This window comes from Salmo trutta, chromosome 32 (genome assembly GCF_901001165.1).
Source record: "Salmo trutta chromosome 32, fSalTru1.1, whole genome shotgun sequence".
Lineage (NCBI taxonomy): Eukaryota > Metazoa > Chordata > Actinopteri > Salmoniformes > Salmonidae > Salmo > Salmo trutta.
In genome coordinates this window covers 1628714-1646153 of record NC_042988.1, presented here as the reverse complement: position 1 = coordinate 1646153, position 17440 = coordinate 1628714, and the positions used below count along the sequence as shown (strand labels likewise).

At 41.3% G+C, this 17440-nt stretch overlaps 1 protein-coding gene across 11 annotated transcripts in view; it reads left to right on the top strand.

The window, feature by feature from the left end:
- The window catches only part of mapk8ip3 (mitogen-activated protein kinase 8 interacting protein 3), a 95317-nt gene that overhangs the window by 21708 nt on the left and 56169 nt on the right, over window positions 1-17440 (top strand). For all 11 annotated transcript variants that reach the window (XM_029726998.1, XM_029727004.1, XM_029727007.1 and 8 more), the window contains one exon: window positions 9373-9493. In XM_029726998.1, coding sequence (XP_029582858.1) covers window positions 9373-9493 — 121 coding nt within the window. The remainder of the gene's footprint in view (window positions 1-9372; window positions 9494-17440) is intronic.

The following is a 17440-nucleotide window of genomic DNA, read 5'->3' as shown; positions in this document are numbered from 1 at the left end:
GTTTCCATACATGTTTCATTTTAAAACATTTATCTTACAAAGGAGTTGTTTAATCTAACTCCTTAACTATTTATATGTACATGGAATTGTATTTGTTGTTTTTTTTTGCTCATTTTTTTTCTATTCTTTACTATTCTTTACAGATAGTGTCACGGGCACTATCTGATGTGTGAAGACATTTCACTGCAGCTAATGTAGAAGGAAAAGCTGTGTACATTTGCAAATATTGTGCCAAATCTTATGTGAAGAATGCAACAAAGATGCAGAATCATCTGGCCATGTGCATAAAGTTCCTTCAGTGCTCACAACAAGCAACCTCTGACAAAAGTCCCTCTACTTCGATTCGAGGTGAAAATGATGAATCAGACATCTTATCGATAGCAACAGCTAATGGTCCTCCTGGAATCAGAAGTTTTTTTGACTCAATGGAGGAACGTAGTCAGAGAAATGCTGATGAATGTCTTGCTCGAGCTGTGTATGCAACTGGTTCACCTCTGATGCTCACAGGCAATGTGTATTGGAAGAGTTTCTGAATATTCTTCGCCCAGCATACACCCATCCAACCAGACATGCTTTATCTACTCGTTTGCTGGATGCAGAGTTCAACAGAGTTCAAGTGAAGGTCAAGCAAATCATAGAAAGCAGACTGTATTGCAATCATCTCTGATGGGTGGTCGAATGTTTGTGTGCAAGGAATAATTAACTACATCATCTCCACCCCTCAACCAGTATTCTACAAAAGCACAGACACAAGGGACAACAGACACACCGGTATCTACATTGCAGATGAGCTGAAGGCAGTCATCAATGACCTTGGACCACAAAAGGTATTTGCACTGGTGACAGACAATGCTGCGAACCTGAAGGCTGCTTGGTCTAAAGTGGAGGACTCCTACCCTCACATCATACCCGTTGGCTGTGCTGCTCATGCATTGAATATGCTCCTCAAGGACATCATGGCACTGAAAACAATGGATACACTCTACAAGAGAGTCAAGGAAATGGTTAGGTATGTGAAGGGTCATCAAGTTATAACAGCGATCTACCTCACCAAGCAAAGTGAGAAGAATAACAGCACCACATTGAAGCTGCACAGCGACACCCGTTGGGGTGGTGTTGTCATCATGTTTGACAGTCTCGTGGAGGGGAAGGAGTCTCTCCAATAAATGTCCATATCACAGTCTGCTGATATGGACAGCCCCATCAAGAAGATCCTCCTGGAGGATGTATTTTGGGAGAAAGTGGTAAGCAGCCTGGAACTCCTGAAACCTATAGCAGTAGCCATGGCATGGATTGAGGGAGACAGTGCCATCCTGTCTGATGTTCAGACTCTGCTTGCAGATGTAAGAGAAGAAATCCGTACTGCCATGTCCACTTCACTGTTGCTCCAAGCAGAGGAAACTGCAGTTCTGAAATACATCAAAAAGCGTGAAGACTTCTGCCTGACTTCTGCCAGAATGTGGCAAGAGCATTCTGTCTTGGTACAGAGATCAACAAGGCCTATGGTGTCATCACTACCATGTCTTGCCACCTTGGCCTGGATGAGGGCAAGGTCCTTGGCAGTCTAGCGAAGTACACTTCCAAGCAAGGGCTTTGGGATGGAGATGCAATATGGTAGTCGTGCCAACATATCTCATCAGCCACCTGGTGGAAGGGACTTTGTGGATCTGAGGCTCTTTCCCCTGTTTCCTCCATCATCCTCCAAATCCCACCAACATCAGCTGCCTCAGAGCGCAACTGGTCCTTGTTTGGGAACACACACACCGAAGCACGCAACAGGCTGACCAATACAAGGGTTGAACAATTGGTGGCCATCCGGGCAAATTTGAGGCTTTTTGAGCCTGACAACGAGCCATCCTCAACTAGGTTGGAAAGTGACAGTGAAGAGTCTGATGTTCAAGAGGTGGATATAGGTCCAGGGAGAAGACATGTAAGCCTGAGAGGAAGACAACCAAATCTTTAGTTTCTAGGCTATCATTTTACAGATGTATTTTGAAAACAATTTTGGGAGATGAGATTGATCATTCAATATTCCCTTTCTTTTGTTGTTCAGTGAAATCATCCCATGTGAAGAGTCAACTCATTTAATTAAAGTTCAGTTCTTAACTAATTTATTTATTTTTCTATTGGAAGGATTTAATAATTTGCAATTATGTCTACTTATGATAAGGTAAAAGGTTTGTTTCTGTCTCTATATGATATGGTAAATATATCCAATGCAAAAAACATTTACATTTAAATGGTGTTAATATTCATTTGCATATATTTCCGTTAATTCCCATATATTCCCCTTAATTCCCACTGAAATTTCTACCTCTGAATATTCATAAAAATGTGCAATTCCTTCTCCCAAGTACTTGTATAAGGTGACTACCTCAAGCTCTAAATGCTCAGATGTATTAATCACACCTGTGGGGAGAGGGGCATTCTTCTTACCAAACCACATGACCTTGTTCAGAGCAAGGTTAAGGATAGAGAAGGCTTGTTGGACACTAAGAAAGCTTTGTTGTAGAGCATTTAACACAACATCCGGGGAGGGGCCAGCTGAGTATAAGACCGTACCATCTGCATATAAATGGATGAGAGAGATTCCTACTGCCTGAGCTATGTTGTTGATGTAAATTGAGAAGAGTGTGGGGCCTAGGATTGAGCCTTGAGGTACTCTCTTGGTGCCAGGCAGTGGCTGAGACAGCAGATTTTCTGACTTTATACACTGCACTCTTTGAGAGAGGTTTTTAGCAACCCAGGCAAAAGACCCCTCAGAGACACCAATACTCCTTAGTCGGCCCACAAGAATGGAATGGTCTACCGTATCAAAAGCTTTGGCCAAGTCAATAGAAATAGTAGCACAACATTGCTTAGAATCAAGGGCAATGGTGGCATCATTGAGGACCTTTAAGGTTGCAGTGACACATCCATAACCTGAGCGGAAATCAGATTGCGTACCATAGTGAAAACTATAGACATCAAGAAAGCCAGTCAGTTGATTATAGACAAGTTTTTCCAACACTTTTTATAAACCGGTCAAAATAGAAACAGGCCTGTAAGTTAGGATCAGCTTGATCTCCCCCTTTATTTAAAGGACGAACCATGGCTGCCTTCCAGGCAATGGGAACCTCCCTAGAAAGGAGAGACAAGAAAGTGTCTAAACCATCTGACCCAGATGTTTTTTGGGGGTCAAGTTTCAGGAGCTCCTTTAGCATCTCAGACTCAGTGACTGCCTGCAGGGAGAAACTTTGTAGTGGGGCAGGGGAAAAAGAGGGAGAAGCATCGGGGATAGTCGCATTAGAAGGGGTGGGAGATGAGGAAATGTTGGACGGGCAAGGAGGCATGGCTCAGTCAAATAGGAATCCTGACTTAATGAAGTGGTGATTAAAGAGCTTAGCCATGCCTTGTCAGTAACAACCACATCATCAACTTTAACCTCCCTGGGCAAGCGTCCCACCTAGTCAACAGCCAGTGGAATCGCGTGGCGCGAAATACAAATGCCTCATAAATGCTATAACTTCAATTTCTCAAACATATGACTATTTTACACCATTTTAAAGACAAGACTCTCGTTAACCTCTTATGGCTAGGGGGCAGTATTTTCACGGCTGGATAAAAAACGTACCCGATTTAATCTGATTATTAGTCCTGCCCAGAAACTAGAATATGCATATAATTATTAGCTTTGGATAGAAAACACTCCAAAGTTTATAAAACTGTTTGAATGGTGTCTGTGAGTATAACAGAACTCATTTGGCAGGCCAAAACCTGAGAAGATTCTGTTCAGGAAGTACCCTGTCTGACCATTTTCTCCCCTTGTTGATTCTCTCTATCTATTACAAGGGATCTCTGCTGTTACGTGACACTTCCCACGTCTCCAATGGGCTCTCAGAGCCCGGGAAAAACAGGAATGACGTAATTCAAAGCCCTGGCTGAAACACACGAGAGCTTTTGCTAAGTGGTCTATCAGAGGACAAAGGCTTAGGCGCATGACCTGCCCCGCCCCCGTCTTTCTGTTTTTCCCTCAGTTTACAGACACGCAGATTCCTGGTCGGAATATTATCGCTTTTCTACGAGATAAATTGCATAAAAATTGATTTTAAACAGTGGTTGACATGCTTCGAAGTACGGTAATGGTATATTTAGAATTTTTTTGTCACGTTATGCGCCAGCGCACGACCGTGATTTACCATTCTGATAGTGTCTAGAACGCACGAACAAAACGTCGCTGATGGAACATAACGATGGATTATTTGGGACCAAACCTACATTTGTTATTGAAGTAGAAGTCCTGGGAGTGCATTCTGACGAAGAACAGGAAAGGTAAGACCATTTTTCTTATAGGAAATGTGATTTTGGTGAAGGCTAAACTGGGTGGGTGTCTAAATAGCTAGTCCGTGATGGCTGGGCTATGTACTTAGAATATTGCAAAATGTGCTTCATCCGAAAAGCTATTTTAAAATCAGACATATCGAGTGCATAGAGGAGTTCTGTATCTATAATTCTTAAAATAATTGTTATGCTTTTTGTGAACGTTTATCGTGAGTAATTTAGTAAATTGTTAGTAAATTCCCCGGAAGTTTGCGGGGGTTATGCTAGTTCTGAACGTCACATGCTAATGTAAAAAGCAGTTTTTTGATATAAATATGAACTTGATTGAACAGACATGCATGTATTGTATAACATAATGTCCTAGGTGTGTCATCTGATGAAGATCATCAAAGGTTAGTGCTGCATTTAGCTGTGATTTGGGTTTTTGTGACATTATATGCTAGCTTGAAAAATGGGTGTCTGATTATTTCTGGCTGGGTACTCTGCTGACATAATCTAATGTTTTGCTATCGCTGTAAAGCCTTTTTGAAATCGGACAGTGTGGTTAGATTAACGAGAGTCTTGTCTTTAAATAGCTGTAAAATAGTAATATGTTTGAAAAATTGAAGTTTTCGGATTTTAGAGGAATTTGTATTTCGCGCCACGCCCATCATTGGATATTGGAGCAGACGTTCCGCTAGCGGAACATCTAGATGTAAGAGGTTAATCTAACCACACTGTCCGATTTCAAAAAGGCTTTACAGCGAAAGCAAAACATTAGATTATGTCAGGAGAGTACCCTGCCAAAAATAATCACACAGCCATTTTCAAAGCATGCATATATGTCACAAAAACCAAAACCACAGCTAAATGCAGCACTAACCTTTGATGATCTTCATCAGATGACACTCCTAGGACATTATGTTATACAATACATGCATGTTTTGTTCAATCAAGTTCATATTTATATCAAAAACCAGCTTTTTACATTAGCATGTGATGTTCAGAATTAGCATACCCACCGCAAGCTTCCGGTGAATTTACTACATTACTCACGATTAACGTTCACAAAATACATAACAATTATTTTAAGAATTATAGATACAGAACTCCTTTATGCAATCGCGGTGTCAGATTTTAAAATAGCTTTTCGGCGAAAACACATTTTGCAATACTCTGAGCAGATAGCCCGGCCATCACGGCTAGCTAATTTGACACCCACCAAGTTTGGCCCTCACCAAACTCAGATTTACTATAAGAAAAATTGGATTACCTTTGCTGTTCTTCGTCAGAATGCACTCCCAGGACTTCAACGTCAACAACAAATGTTGTTTTGGTTCTAAATAATCAATAGTTATATCCAAATACCTCCGTTTTGTTCATGCATTCAGGTAACTATCCGAAGGGTGACGCGCGAGCGCATTTCGTGACAAAAAAATTCAAAATATTCCATTACCGTTCTTCGAAGCATGTGAAACGCTGTTTAAAATCAATTTTTATGCGATTTTTCTCGTAAAATAGCGATAATATTCCAACCGGGCGACGTTGTATTCGTTCAAAGATTGAAAGAAAAACACGGAGTCCTCTCGTGGACGCGCACTCCAGTGTCATTGTTCCCTGCCTGACCACTCACAAAAACTCCTGCTGTTTTTCGCCCAGAGACTGCAGAGACGTCATTCCACTTTCTGGCGCCTTCTGAGAGCCAATGGAAGCCTTAGAAAATGTCACGTTACAGCAGAGATGCTGTATTTTTGATAGAGATGCCACAGAAGGAGAACAAATTGTCAGACAGGGCACTTCCTGTATGGAATCTTCTCAGGTTTTGGCCTGCCATATGAGTTATATTATACTCACAGACACCATTCAAACAGTTTTAGTAACTTTATAGTGTTTTCTATCTAAATCTACTAATTCTATGCATTTTCTCGTTTCTGGGCAAGAGTAGCAACCAGTTTAAATCGGGTACGTTTTTTATCCGGCTGTTCAAATACTGCCCCCTAGCCCCAACAGGTTAGGGACATGGGCAGCTGTGAGGAGGAGGGTTTATTCTCCAGGTCTTTAACTATTTTCCCTGAACAAACACAGTCTGTCCCACATTTGGGTAAAGAAAGTTCGTAGTCAACAAAGCATGCAGGAGTCATGAGGCAAATGGCAAAATGCACAAGAAAAAAATATATATATAATGACTTGGGGCTCGCCTTTGTAAGATCAGAGTCACTTGCCCCAACAGTGCCTGTGTGCTGAAGGCGAGTGAAAGCTCTGGAGAGAGGGGGAGTATGGTGGGGGTACCTGTACCAGACAGGGGGAGACAACCAGGGCAGACGGTGAACAGATCGCCAGGTGGAATCCAAGCAGCAGTGCAGCAGACAACGGGCGTAGGTGTCACACCCACTTGGGAGAAGCTTTTATTTCTGGAGGCAGATTTCTTGTAGAAAATACTAGTGGATGGACTCTGAACAGCAGGAGGGGGCTAAAAGGCCTCTGGATTTGGGTGGGGTAGCCTGCCATTTGTTGGGCTCAAAGGCTTTGACACCTCTCGCTTCACACGTCAGTGCTAATTTAAGTTTTATCCCTTTGTCCTAGAAAGCTTGGTAGCCTTAGCATTCAGTTCTTATAAAGTAAAATATATCAGTGTAATGTATTTTTCTTGGCTTTTGAAAGTAAAAATAGCTTCAGACAAAGCATTACTCACTCAGTTCCAGGTTGGATGGTGTCTGTTTGGTTTCTGTTGGTTTGCCAGAGGATTTGCTGTATAGCTTGGGAATAATATGCTATTTTATACACTCTTAAAAAAAGGTTTTTATCTAGATTAGAATCTAAAAGGGTTCTTCTACTGCTGTCCCCATGGGCGAACCATTTGAAGAACCCTTTTGGGTTCCATGTAGAACCCTTTTCATATAGGGTCCTATCTGGAAGCCAAAACGGTTCCAAAAGGGTTCTTCTACTGCTGTCCTCATATGAGAACCATTTGAAGAACCCTTTTCATATAGGGTCCTATCTGGAACCCAAAACAGTTCTTCAAATGGTTCTCACATGAGGACAGCAGTAGAAGAACTCTTTTGGAACCCCTTTTTCTAAGAGTGTTTAAATATAATATATTTTACAACGTGAGCCATTTATCACACACCGTGCATTCATGTAATTAATTGATAAATTGTTATGCTGCATACGATAGGGTTGAAAATGATTTCGTTTTTCCTATGTACAGTGCATTCGGAAAGTATTCAGACTCCTTGACTTTTTCCACATTTTGTTACGTTACTGCCTTATTCTAAAATTGATGAAAGTTTTTTTTCATCAATATACACATAATACCCCATAATGACAAAGCAAAAACAGGTTTTAGAAATGTTTGCACATTTATTACAAATAAAAAACAAAAATATCCCATTTACATAGGTATTCAGACCCTTTACTCAATACTTTGTTGAAGCACCTTTGGCAGCGATTACAGCCTCGAATCTTCTTGGGTATGACGCTACAAGCTTGGTACACTTGTATTTGAAGAGTTTCTCCCATTCTTCTCTGCAGATCCTCTCAAGTTCTGTCAGGTTGGAACGAGAGCGTCGCTGCACAGCTATTTTCAGGTCTCTCCAGAGATGTTCGATCGGGTTCAAGTCCGGGCTCTGGCTGGGCCACTCAAGGACATTCAGAGACTTTCCCTGAAGACAATCCTGCGTTGTCTTGGCTGTGTGCTTAGGGTCGTTGTCCTGTTGGAAGGTGAACCTTTGCCCGGTCTGAGGTCCTGAGCGCTCTGGAGCAAATTTTCATCAAGGATCTCTGTGTACTTTGCTTCGTTCAACTTTCCCTCGATACTGACTAGTCTCCCAGTATCTGCCGCTGAAAAACATCTCCACAGCATGATGCTGCCACCACCATTCTTCACCGTAGGGATGATGCCAGGTTTCCTCCAGACGTGACACTTGGCATTCAGGCCAAAGTGTGCAATCTTGGTTTCATCAGACCAGAGAATCTGGTTTGTCATGGTCTGAGAGTCCTTTAGGTGCCTTTTGGCAAACTCCAAGTGGGCTGTCATGTGCCTTTTACTGAGGAGACGCTTCTTTCTGGCCAGTCTACCATAAAGGCCTAATTGATGGAGTGCTGCAGAGATGGTTGTCCTTCTGGAAGGTTCTCAGATCTCCACAGAGGAACTCTGGAGCTCTGTCAAAGTGACCATCGGGTTCTTGTTTACCTCCCTGACCAAGACCCCTTGATGGTTCCAAACTTCTTCCATTTAAGTATGATGGAGGCCACTGTGTTCTTGGGGACCTTGAATGCTGCAGAAATATTTTGGTACCCTTCCCAGATCTGTGCCTCGACACAATCCTGTCTCGGAGCTCTACGGACAATTCCTTCGACCTCATGGCTTGGCTTTTGCTCTGACATGCACTGTCATCAGTGGGATCTTATATAGACAGGTGTGTGCCTTTCCAAATGTCCAATCAATTTAATTTACCACAGGTGGACTCCAATCAAGTTGTAGAAACACCTCAAGGATTATCAATGGAAACAGGATGGACCTGAGCTCAATTTCGAGTCTCATAGCAAAGGGTCTGAATATTTATGTAAGTAAGGTATTTCTGTTTTTTATTCTTAATTCATTTGCTAACCTTCCTAAAAACCTGCTTTCGCTTTGTCATTATTGTGTGTAGATTGAGGAATTTTAGAATAAATCTGTAACTTAAGAAAATTTGGAAAAAGTCAAGGGGTCTGAATACTTTCCGAGTGTGCTGTATTTCCTATCTATTTTATTTTTGATGAAGATTTTTCCATTCTTGATTTGCAATTTCAATTTACTTCCTGAATTAATTATTGGTTGTTTTATCCTACAGAAATTCATAGAGTTTGAGGATACATTCATCTGTGTGGATGTCCTCTCCCATAAAAATGTATAGGGCTGGTTTCCTGGACACAGTGTAAACCTAGTCCTGGACTAAAAAACATTTTCAATGGAGATTCTCAATTGAGTCAGCTTTTTAGTCCAGGACTAGGCATATTCTGTGTCTGGGAAACCGGCCCGTAGCTCTTTGAGGATGGTTTTGACTGACTGTGTATGGTTGTTCTCTCCCACAGAAATTCATAGAGTTTGAGGATGCATTGGAAGGGGAGAAGAAGGACCTGCAGACTCATGTGGAGAGCCTGGAACTGCAGGGGAAACAGCTGGAGCTCAAGACCAAGAACTATTCTGACCAGAGTGAGTATAAACTACTGTTACTGCTCAGAACTAGAACTACTCTGACCAGAGTGAGCATTAGGTTGTTTTCACACTTGGTACCTTTCTGACTATTTTCGTGACCTCAGTGTGGCTCGCTTAATTTTTTGTCCAGTGTGAACTCTCCAAAGGAACTCAGAACCCTCAAAAGGGACCCAGAAGCGAACCAAACACTTTTTTAGGGCAATATACAACACAAGCTACCCAGTTTCGCTTGTTATTATTCCCGCACCACATAGTAGAATACTGCAACACCGTTTCCCCTCCCATAACCTCTCACATTGGTGACACAAAAGAGAGGAGATGATTATCTGCCGGTTTGCAGAAAAATATTATTTGTTTGCAATATGTGATCTATAAAGAGAGATTCTAACCTGTTTATTCGCTTGTGGGGTTTGAATAGTGTGAGATGACAACAATATATTTGGTGAGAATCACAACATCGGGTACAAAATCAATTCTAGCTCTTAACAGGGAGTAGACTATATTGGGTGTACAATTTTAAATTACAGCATTATTTAATCTGCAGTTATTCTTCTGCTATTTATTCTGTTACTAATAATATTTGTTAATAGTAATTATAATTATTATGTCTCATCTTTTAACTAAATGGAATCTATTAGCTTCCAAAATATAAGTATATATAAATATCTGTATGATAACACGTTCTGATGGAATGGCTTGTCCTGCACTTTGCAAAAACCCAGAGTGCATTCAGTAAATGTTGGAAAAAGATCTTTGTTCCTTTCAAAGCATAGCAATGTGAATGCAAAGAAGACTCGGACCACAAAATAGGTGAAGTGAACTGGGGAAAAAAAGAGTTGAGTCCTCATTCAAAGTAAAGGGCAGTGTGAATACAAAGATAACTGAGTTTTTTTGCTTTCTTTTACCCCAGAGTTCACTAGAGGACTGAGATCGGTTATTTTAAAGAGGACTATATGTGAAAACACCCTTAGACTTAATAACTAGGACTACTCTGACTAGAGTGAGTATAAAATTATAATAACCAGAACTACTTCGATCAGAGTGGGTATAGAACTATAATAACTAGAACGATGCTGACCAGAGTGACTATAGAACTGTAATAACTAGAACTACTCTGACCAGTTTGAGTATAGACTATTGATAACTATGTAGAACGACTCCGACCAGAGTGCGTATACAACTATAATATCTGCAACTACTCTGACCAGAGTGAGTATAGACTTAACTCAAATTACTACAAATAGTTTTATTCATTTTATTTATTTATTTATTTCACCTTTATTTAACCAGGTAGGCAAGTTGAGAACAAGTTCTCATTTACAATTGCGACCTGGCCAAGATAAAGCAAAGCAGTTTGACAACATGCAACAACAGAGTTACACATGGAGTAAAACAAATATATAGTCAATAATACAGTAGAAAAATAAGTCTATGTACGATGTGAGCAAATGAGGTGAGATAAGGGAGGTAAAGGCAAAAAAGTCCATGGTGACAAAGTAAATACAATATAGCAAGTAAAACACTGGAATGGTAGATTTGTAGTAGAAGAAAGTGCAAAGTAGAAATAGAGATAATGGGGTGCAAAGGAGCAAAATAAAATAAATAAATACGGTAGGGGAAGAGGTAGTTGTTTGGGCTAAATTATAGATGGGCTATGTACAGGTGCAGTGATCTGTGAGCTGCTCTGACAGCTGGTGCTTAAAGCTAGTGAGGGAGATAAGTGTTTCCAGTTTCAGAGATTTTTGTAGTTCGTTCCAGTCATTGGCAGCAGAGAACTGGAAAGAGAGACGGCCGAAAGAGGAATTGGCTTTGGGGGTGACCAGAGAGATATACCTGCTGGAGCGCGTGCTACAGGTGGATGCTGCTATGGTGACCAGTGAGCGGAGATAAGGGGGGACTTTACCTAGCAGGGTTTTGTAGATGACCTGGAGCCAGTGGGTTTGGCGACGATTATGAAGCGAAGGCCAGCCAACGAGAGCGTACAGGTCGCAGTGGTGGGTAGTATATGGGGCTTTGGTGACAAAACGGATGGCACTGTGATAGACTGCATCCAGTTTGTTGAGGAGGGTATTGGAGGCTATTTTGTAAATGACATCGCCGAAGTCGAGGATCGGTAGGATGGTCAGTTTTACTAGGGTATATTTGGCAGCATGAGTGAAGGATGCTTTGTTGCGAAATAGGAAGTCAATTCTTGATTTAACTTTGGATTGGAGATGTTTGATGTGTGTCTGGAAGGAGAGTTTACAGTCTAACCATATGAATTGCTAATTATGGAAACTAAGATAAACAGGATTTAAATATATTTTTTAATAGCTATATATAATACAAATCGAGGTGAGGGCAATGGAAATGCTTTTGGCGGTTAATCTGCTTCTGTTCTGTGGGTGGCACTGTGTGCTCTTTTGAAGGATGGTCCTGGTCTCTCCAGGGCCATGGGATCCGGGGGGGTCGAAGGTGGTCTGCCGGTCATTGGGATGACAACCCAACTCGGGATGAGGAGGGGTTTTAGCGGGTGGAATAGTGGGGACCAATTTGAGGTTTACTTAGTAGCAATGCAAATATCATGGTACAGCTATATAGACACTCAATCATCATGTTACTTTTTAATGGTACGTTTACAAACATATATTATGATAAATAGAATTGAAACTTGTGTCTCATTATTGTAATTGGTGAAATAAGTATAGCCAGTTATAATTGTAATGGCTTAGCAGATAATAAGAAAATATTATCAGTGTTTACCTGCCTAAAAGAGAAGGAATATAATATCTATTGTTTACAGGAAACTCATTCAACAATTTTAGATTTGTGGAAAAAGGACTGGGGAAGTGAAATATATTTTGCCCATGGGCAAAGAAATTCAAAAGGGGTGATGATATTAATTAACAGTAATTTTGATCCAAAGGTGCAAATTGTCCAAACAGATCCTCAAGGTAGATGGATGATTTTAAATATGTTATTGGGCCATAAACAGATATGACTTATTAACCTATATGGTCCAAATAATGATGATCCAAGCTTCATAGAAAATATATATAAGAATTTATCAACTCTACAAGCAACACTAGACTCTATTATTAGGGTGGGAGATTATAATACGGTTTTAAATACCTATGTGTACCTTCTTTTTAACTAGGACAGAATAATTTATAACTGACTTTTTCCGACATAATAGGTACAGCAGATCCCCTTATTGTATGTGCCTAAAAGAGTCCATACTAACAAAGGAAATTGAAGGACTAACAGTATAGATAGAATTATTACTTTTAACCCTTTTTCTCCCCAATTTCGAGGTATGCAATTGGTAGTTACAGTCTTGTCTCATCGCTGCAACTCCCATACGGACTCGGGAGAGGCGAATGTCGAGAGCCATGCATCCTCCGAAACACGACCCAACCAAGCAACACTGCTTCTTGACGCAATGCCTGCTTAACCCTGAAGTCAGCCACACCAATGTGTCGGAGGAAACACCGTACACCTGGCGACCGTGTACGAAAAGGCTTTTGATAAAGTACGACTGGGGTTTATATATAAATGCCTGGAATATTTCAATTTGAGAATCTCTTATAAAATGGGTTAAAGTTATGTATAGTAACCCTTGGTGTAAATAATGGCTACATCTCAGAAAGTTCTAAACTGTCGGAGTAAAACAAGGTTGTCCACTATCGGCATATCTATTTATTGCCATCGAAATGTTAGCTGTTAAAATTAGATCCAACAATAATATTAAGGAATTAGAAATCCATGGCTTAAGAACAAAGATGTCATTGTACATGTACACTAATTCATGTTTTCTTTTAAATCCACAATAAGAATCCCTCCACGGCCTCATAGAGGATCTAGATACTTTTTCTAACCTCTCTGGATCAAAACCAAATGATGATAAGTGTAATATTAAAATAATTGTGTAATACGTAATAATATTACATATTGGATCACTAAAAAATTATACTTTTACTTTAACGTGTAGTTTACCAAAAAAATGTCTGACGGGGATGTGGACATTCTCGGTATACATATCCCGAAAGAAAGAAATCTCACTCCAATACATTTTAATAGAAAGTTGGCAAAAATAGATAAGATCTTGCTACAATGAAAGGAGAATACCGGTCTATTTGTGTAAAAATCACCCTGATTCAACTCTTTAGTCATATCACAGTTTACCTATTTGCTTATGGTTTTGCCTACACCTAGTGACCTGCTTTTTAAATTATATGAGCAAAAAATATTCAATTTTATTTGGAATGGCAAGCCAGGCAAAATTTAAAGGGCCTATTTATATAATGAATATGAATTCAGAGGGCAGAAATGAAATATTAAAGCATTAGACCTCTCACTAAATGCATCAGTCATAAAGTTATGCTTAAATCCAAAATGGTTCTCTAGTATATTAGTAAGAATGTCTCACCCCATCTTCCAGAATGGCCTTTTTCCCTTTACAACCGCTCACTTTTGGTTATTTGAAAACAAAATAATCTCAAATGTTATCTTTTAAACAAGCCATAGAAAGTTGGTTGCAATTTCAGTTTAATCCACCTGAAAAGACAGAACAAATCATTCAAGTATTGTGGTTAAACTGAAATATACAAATTGATAAAAAGTTAAAGGTATAATCTTTGTAAATTATATAAATACGACTGGTGGAGTTGTCACACATGCAGCTAACACAGACATATGGAAATGTCTGCTCTACCCAAAAATGTAAGAGGGAAAAAGTAAGGAACTTGTCTGTCGGCTCTGCATTAAAGACCAAAATTGGTCAAAGAAAATGTATATATAATATACCACTTTCTTTTAAGGACCCAAAAAATGTACAGCTGTGCCATATACATTGCAAAATAGTTGGGAAGGGATTTTGATGTACCGATTCCATGGCACATGGTTTATGAATTGACATTCAAAACTTCCAATCAATAGGTTATATATGGGGGATACAATCTTCCCAGCTCTGCAGATTTTGCCCGCGAGAAGGCGGAGTTATTTATTTTGGTACTGTCCAGATGTAGCTCGTTTTGTCACAGGGATGGCTGAAGAATTGCAACATTTACCTAGAGCTAACGCTGCAGATAGCAATACTGGGTGATTTGAAAAGTCTGTCAATCGATCAATAATGATTTCAGCAAAAAAATTTAATTTACAATCTGTAGAATCTATGAGAATAAAAAGGTTCAGTACTTTTGTGAAGCCTCACAGCACAGTTAAAATAATGGCAAATAGAAATCCGATATGGGAGGGGTTGAATGGAGTTGAAGGGTGGGACTAATAACAAATGTAAAACATACGGGGTCTGTAAAATGTATATATATAATATTTATATATAATGTAAATAGCCCAGTTACAAATATATGGCAAATAGAAATCAAACTGGATGGACATCAGAAATAGAGGAAGGCTGCCAGGACTAAAAACAAAAGAAAATATGACTATTGTAAAATACATTCTCTGTAAAATGTGTATAGTATGTATAAGCTGGAAGTAGAAGTCTAAGTGTTATTGTTTATTAGTTTACTCCAATTGGGGGAGGGGTGGTAGGGTTTGCAGGGCATAATAAAGGAAGGTATTGTTACGTGGAGTGGAACAGGGAAATCCAAGAGCAGACTCAGATGAGGAAACTGAAGCAACCAAGGTATTTAATGCAACACAGGGGGAGATGGAGTGCAGGCCAGGGGAAGCTCTGGTGGGTTGCAAGAAACCAGGTGCTGAGGTGAGAGGGGTTGGGACAGGGTAAGCAGTTCAAGGGGAATCCAAGGGAGTAGTAGAGTGTGGAATCCAGGACAGAGTAGCAGGATGACGAGACCTGAGACCAGAGTGGGCAGAACTGTAGCGGAGAGGAAAACGGTGTCAGGCAAGGAAAACAGGCACAACAGGATAACAGGATCTGAATAGTAACAAACGGCTAGAACCGTAGACTGACTGAGCAGAGATTACGATCTGGCAGCGTGGAAGTGGTAGGGCTGAGTATTTGTAGAGGTCTTGATTATGGAACAGATTGCAGCTGGTGGGGATTTGTTCTGACTCCAGCACACCTGTCTGCATGGGTTCAGGATCTGGACGAGCCTGGGGATGGGATGGCGTCGGAGAAGGAGGACAAGGCACTGAAGCAGATGTTATGGGACATGCAACCCTACCTACCCTCCGACGCTCACGGAGATGGTTGTCGATGCGGATAGCGAGAGGGATGAGTTCATGAAGCTCATCCCTGGACACCAACTCATCCTTGAAGGTCTCAGTGAGCGCGTTCCGGAATGCTCCCTGAAGGGCCTCCTCATTCCAGCCGCTCTCAGTGGCGAGGGTGCGAAACTCACATGCCATCTCAGCAACACTATAGGGGCCTTGACGGAGGGACAGGAGTCGTTTAGCGGCATCCTTGCAGCAGACCGGGAGGTCAAAGACTATTCCGCATCTCCTCCATGAATCTGGAGTAGAAGAAGCAGATGGGGAAAGTCTCTACGATACCGCCGTGGCCCAGGAAAGCGCTGCTCCATGGAGACAGCCAATCAGGAAGGAAATCTTGGCCCGTTCGCTAGCATAAGAGTAGGGCTGTTGCTCAAATACTAGTGAACACTGTACTAAAAAGGCTCTGCAAGCTCAGAGGTTGCCATCGTAGCACTCGGGAGTTGGAACAAATGGCTCCCGGGACGGAGAATAAGGACTTGGGACGGGTTGTGAGCTCTGGGCGAAGGTTCGGCCCTGTAGGTCAGACAGGCTCCGTGAAAGCCCTTCTGCAGCTCATCAAGGAGTTTTCAGGGCTTGGTCATGTTGCTCGAGCAGGGCGCCTTGGCCAGCGAGAGTTTGGTGGAGAGTAGCAGAGTCTGCTGGGTTCATCTCTTGGCCAGATCATACTGTTACGCGGAGTGGAACAGGGAAACCCAAGAGCAGACTCGGACGAGGAAACTGGGATGAAGTAACCAAAGTATTTTATTGCAACACGGGGAGATGGAGTGCAGGCCAGGGGAAGCTTGGGTGGGTTGCAGGAAACCAGGTGCGGAGGCTGAGGCTGGAGCGAGAGGGGTTGGGACAGGGTAAGCAGTTCCGGAGGGGATTCCAAGGGATTAGTAGAGTGTGGAATCCAGGACAGAGTAGCAGGATGACGAGACGTGGGACTGGAGACAGGGACCAGAGTCAGATTGGGCAGAACTGTAGTGGAGAGGAAAACAGCGTCAGGCAAGGAAAACTGGCATAACAGGTCCTGAATAGCAACAAACGGCTAGAACCGTAGACTGACTGAGCAGAGATTACGATCTGGCAGCGTGGAAGTGGCAGGGCTGAGTATTTGTAGAGGTCTTGATTATGGAACAGGTTGCATCTGGTGGGGATCTGCTCTGACTCTAGCACACCTGTCTCCGCCCACACAATCACACACACACACACAGAGAGGGAGAGGGAGAGAGTACTGGGGGAGTGGCAGCAGGTCAAGGAGACACAGGATGAGCAGTAGAGGACGTTGCAGGAGCAGATGTGACAGGTATATTTAAAAAAAGGTGTATGTATGTATGTATGTATGTATGTATGTATGTATGTATGTATGTATGTATGTATGTATGTAAGTAAATATATATATGTATATGTGTGTGTGTATGTATGAATGTTTATACTATATATACACTGCTCAAAAAAATAAAGGGAACAGTAAAATAACACATCCTAGATCTGAATGAATGAAATAATCTTATTAAATACTTTTTTCTTTACATAGTTGAATGTGCTGACAACAAAATCACACAAAAATAATCAATGGAAATCGAATTTATCAACCCATGGAGGTCTGGATTTGGAGTCACACTCAAAATTAAAGTGGAAAACCACACTACAGGCTGATCCAACTTTGATGTAATGTCCTTAAAACAAGTCAAAATTAGGCTCAGTAGTGTGTGTGGCCTCCACGTGCCTGTATGACCTCCCTACAACGCCTGGGCATGCTCCTGATGAGGTGGCGGATGCTCT